The sequence below is a fragment of the Lycium ferocissimum genome, chromosome 9 (genome assembly GCF_029784015.1).
Source record: "Lycium ferocissimum isolate CSIRO_LF1 chromosome 9, AGI_CSIRO_Lferr_CH_V1, whole genome shotgun sequence".
NCBI classification, from domain to species: domain Eukaryota; kingdom Viridiplantae; phylum Streptophyta; class Magnoliopsida; order Solanales; family Solanaceae; genus Lycium; species Lycium ferocissimum.
Genome location: NC_081350.1, coordinates 29,488,185 through 29,489,685, shown reverse-complemented (window position 1 = coordinate 29,489,685; position 1,501 = coordinate 29,488,185). Strand labels below are relative to the sequence as shown.

Here is a 1,501-nt window from a genome sequence, read left to right as displayed (position 1 = left end):
AATCGTATGGAAGGATACAAACTTACAACGAGGAAACTATGAAAGAGCTGAGTGGTCAACTAATCATAGACCTAGGCCCTTTAAAACTTAAACAGAAGAACCAAGCTCAAGAGAATGATCTTGAGTTAGATAGCATGGTGAAGGAATCAGTGGAAGAGATTGACAAAAACAAAAAGAAAGAAGTGGTAGCAGTTTTGGTTAGACAACAAGGGGTGATTACTACTTAAATGACCCTGGAGACACAATAGACAAGGAGGTTACTAAAAGCATCAAAGGGCAGGGATTATCCCTTAGGGGGATAAAACAGAAAAAAACAAAAAAAGAAAGGTGGTCAAGCCGAGATGAATCAGGCAGGACTACTTAAAAGCAACACCAAAAGGAAAAACTCAAACCCCCAATGATTAGAGCAATCATATGGAATATTAGGGGGATGAGATCAAAAGGGGCATTTGACAGGTTACTTAGACTTGTTAAGCTTCATAAAATAAATTTTATAGCTCTTCAGGAGCCTTTCCTACTTTCCACTCAAATAGAAGAATTCAGAGCAATTATTGGCTTTGATAATGCTATTTCAAATATCCATGATAGAATATGGTGCTTACGGGATGATACTATCGATTCGACCTTATTTCTCACCACAAACAACAAATGACTTTCAAGGTTAAAATCAATGGAATCTTTGATCCTTGTTGCTTGAGTGCGATCTATCATGCAAGTACCAATGCCAACAGGAGTAAAAAACTCTGGAGGAGCCTAAAGAATGTGCACAATACTATTAGTGGTCCATGGGCTGTATGCGGAGACTTGATGTTATCCTGGATCTTTGAAGAAAAGAAAGGTGGTCGACCACACACTTTAGCTAAGAGTCTAGATTTCATGGACTGCATGCAGGAATGCGACCTGATGGATACTATATTCACTGGCAATAAATTTACATGGTGTAATGGGAGAAGGAGAAGATGGAGAATCAGTAAAAGGCTTGACAGAGTTATTACTAATGATGATTGGTTTGAAAAGTTTCCATAAACAAGAATAGATCACTTACCCAAAACAGGCTCGGATCACAACATTCTGCTCTTTCAAAGCAGCTCTGAAGCTCCTAACATCATTAGATACTTCAGGTATCTGAATTTCTGGTCAGAACAGGAAGGCTATTCTGATATTATTAAAGAAGTTTGGGATCAGCAGATATAGGGAAATCCTATGTGGAGATTACAAAACAAACTCAAGAACTTGGCTAAAGCTCTTAGTAAATGGTCTAGAGAGGGCATTGGGGATGTATTTGCTACTGTTAAAGATATGGAAGAGAAAGCCAAGAACATGGAAGCTGAGTATGAAGAGAATGAGACTGATGCTAACAGGCTAGAAATGCATAAGGCCCAAGCCGAGTATATAAAGTGGCTTAAATCTCGAACTCTATCCGAGACAAAAAGCTAGATTAAAATGGGCGAGAGGAAGGAGATACCAATTCAAAGTACTTCTACGGTGTCATTAAGGCGGG

General features: G+C 38.8%; 1 protein-coding gene across 1 annotated transcript; it reads left to right on the top strand.

The window, feature by feature from the left end:
* Positions 1–648: 648 nt before the first annotated feature.
* Positions 649–1,194, top strand: LOC132031770 (uncharacterized). The gene is made up of 2 exons (XM_059421682.1): positions 649–1,007; positions 1,122–1,194. The coding sequence occupies exons 1-2, from the start codon at positions 649–651 to the stop codon at positions 1,192–1,194; spliced, it is 432 nt and encodes a 143-aa protein (XP_059277665.1).
* The last annotated feature ends 307 nt before the right edge of the window (positions 1,195–1,501 follow it).

What these genes read in the sequence shown, in the direction of transcription:
- LOC132031770 (XM_059421682.1), top strand. Translation starts at nt 649, where the DNA reads ATGACTTTCAAGGTTAAAATCAATGGAATCTTTGATCCTTGTTGCTTG. An exon ending in GTTATTACTAATGATGATTG is followed by an intron (nt 1,008 to 1,121) that starts GTTTGAAAAGTT and finishes TAGATACTTCAG; the next exon opens with GTATCTGAATTTCTGGTCAG.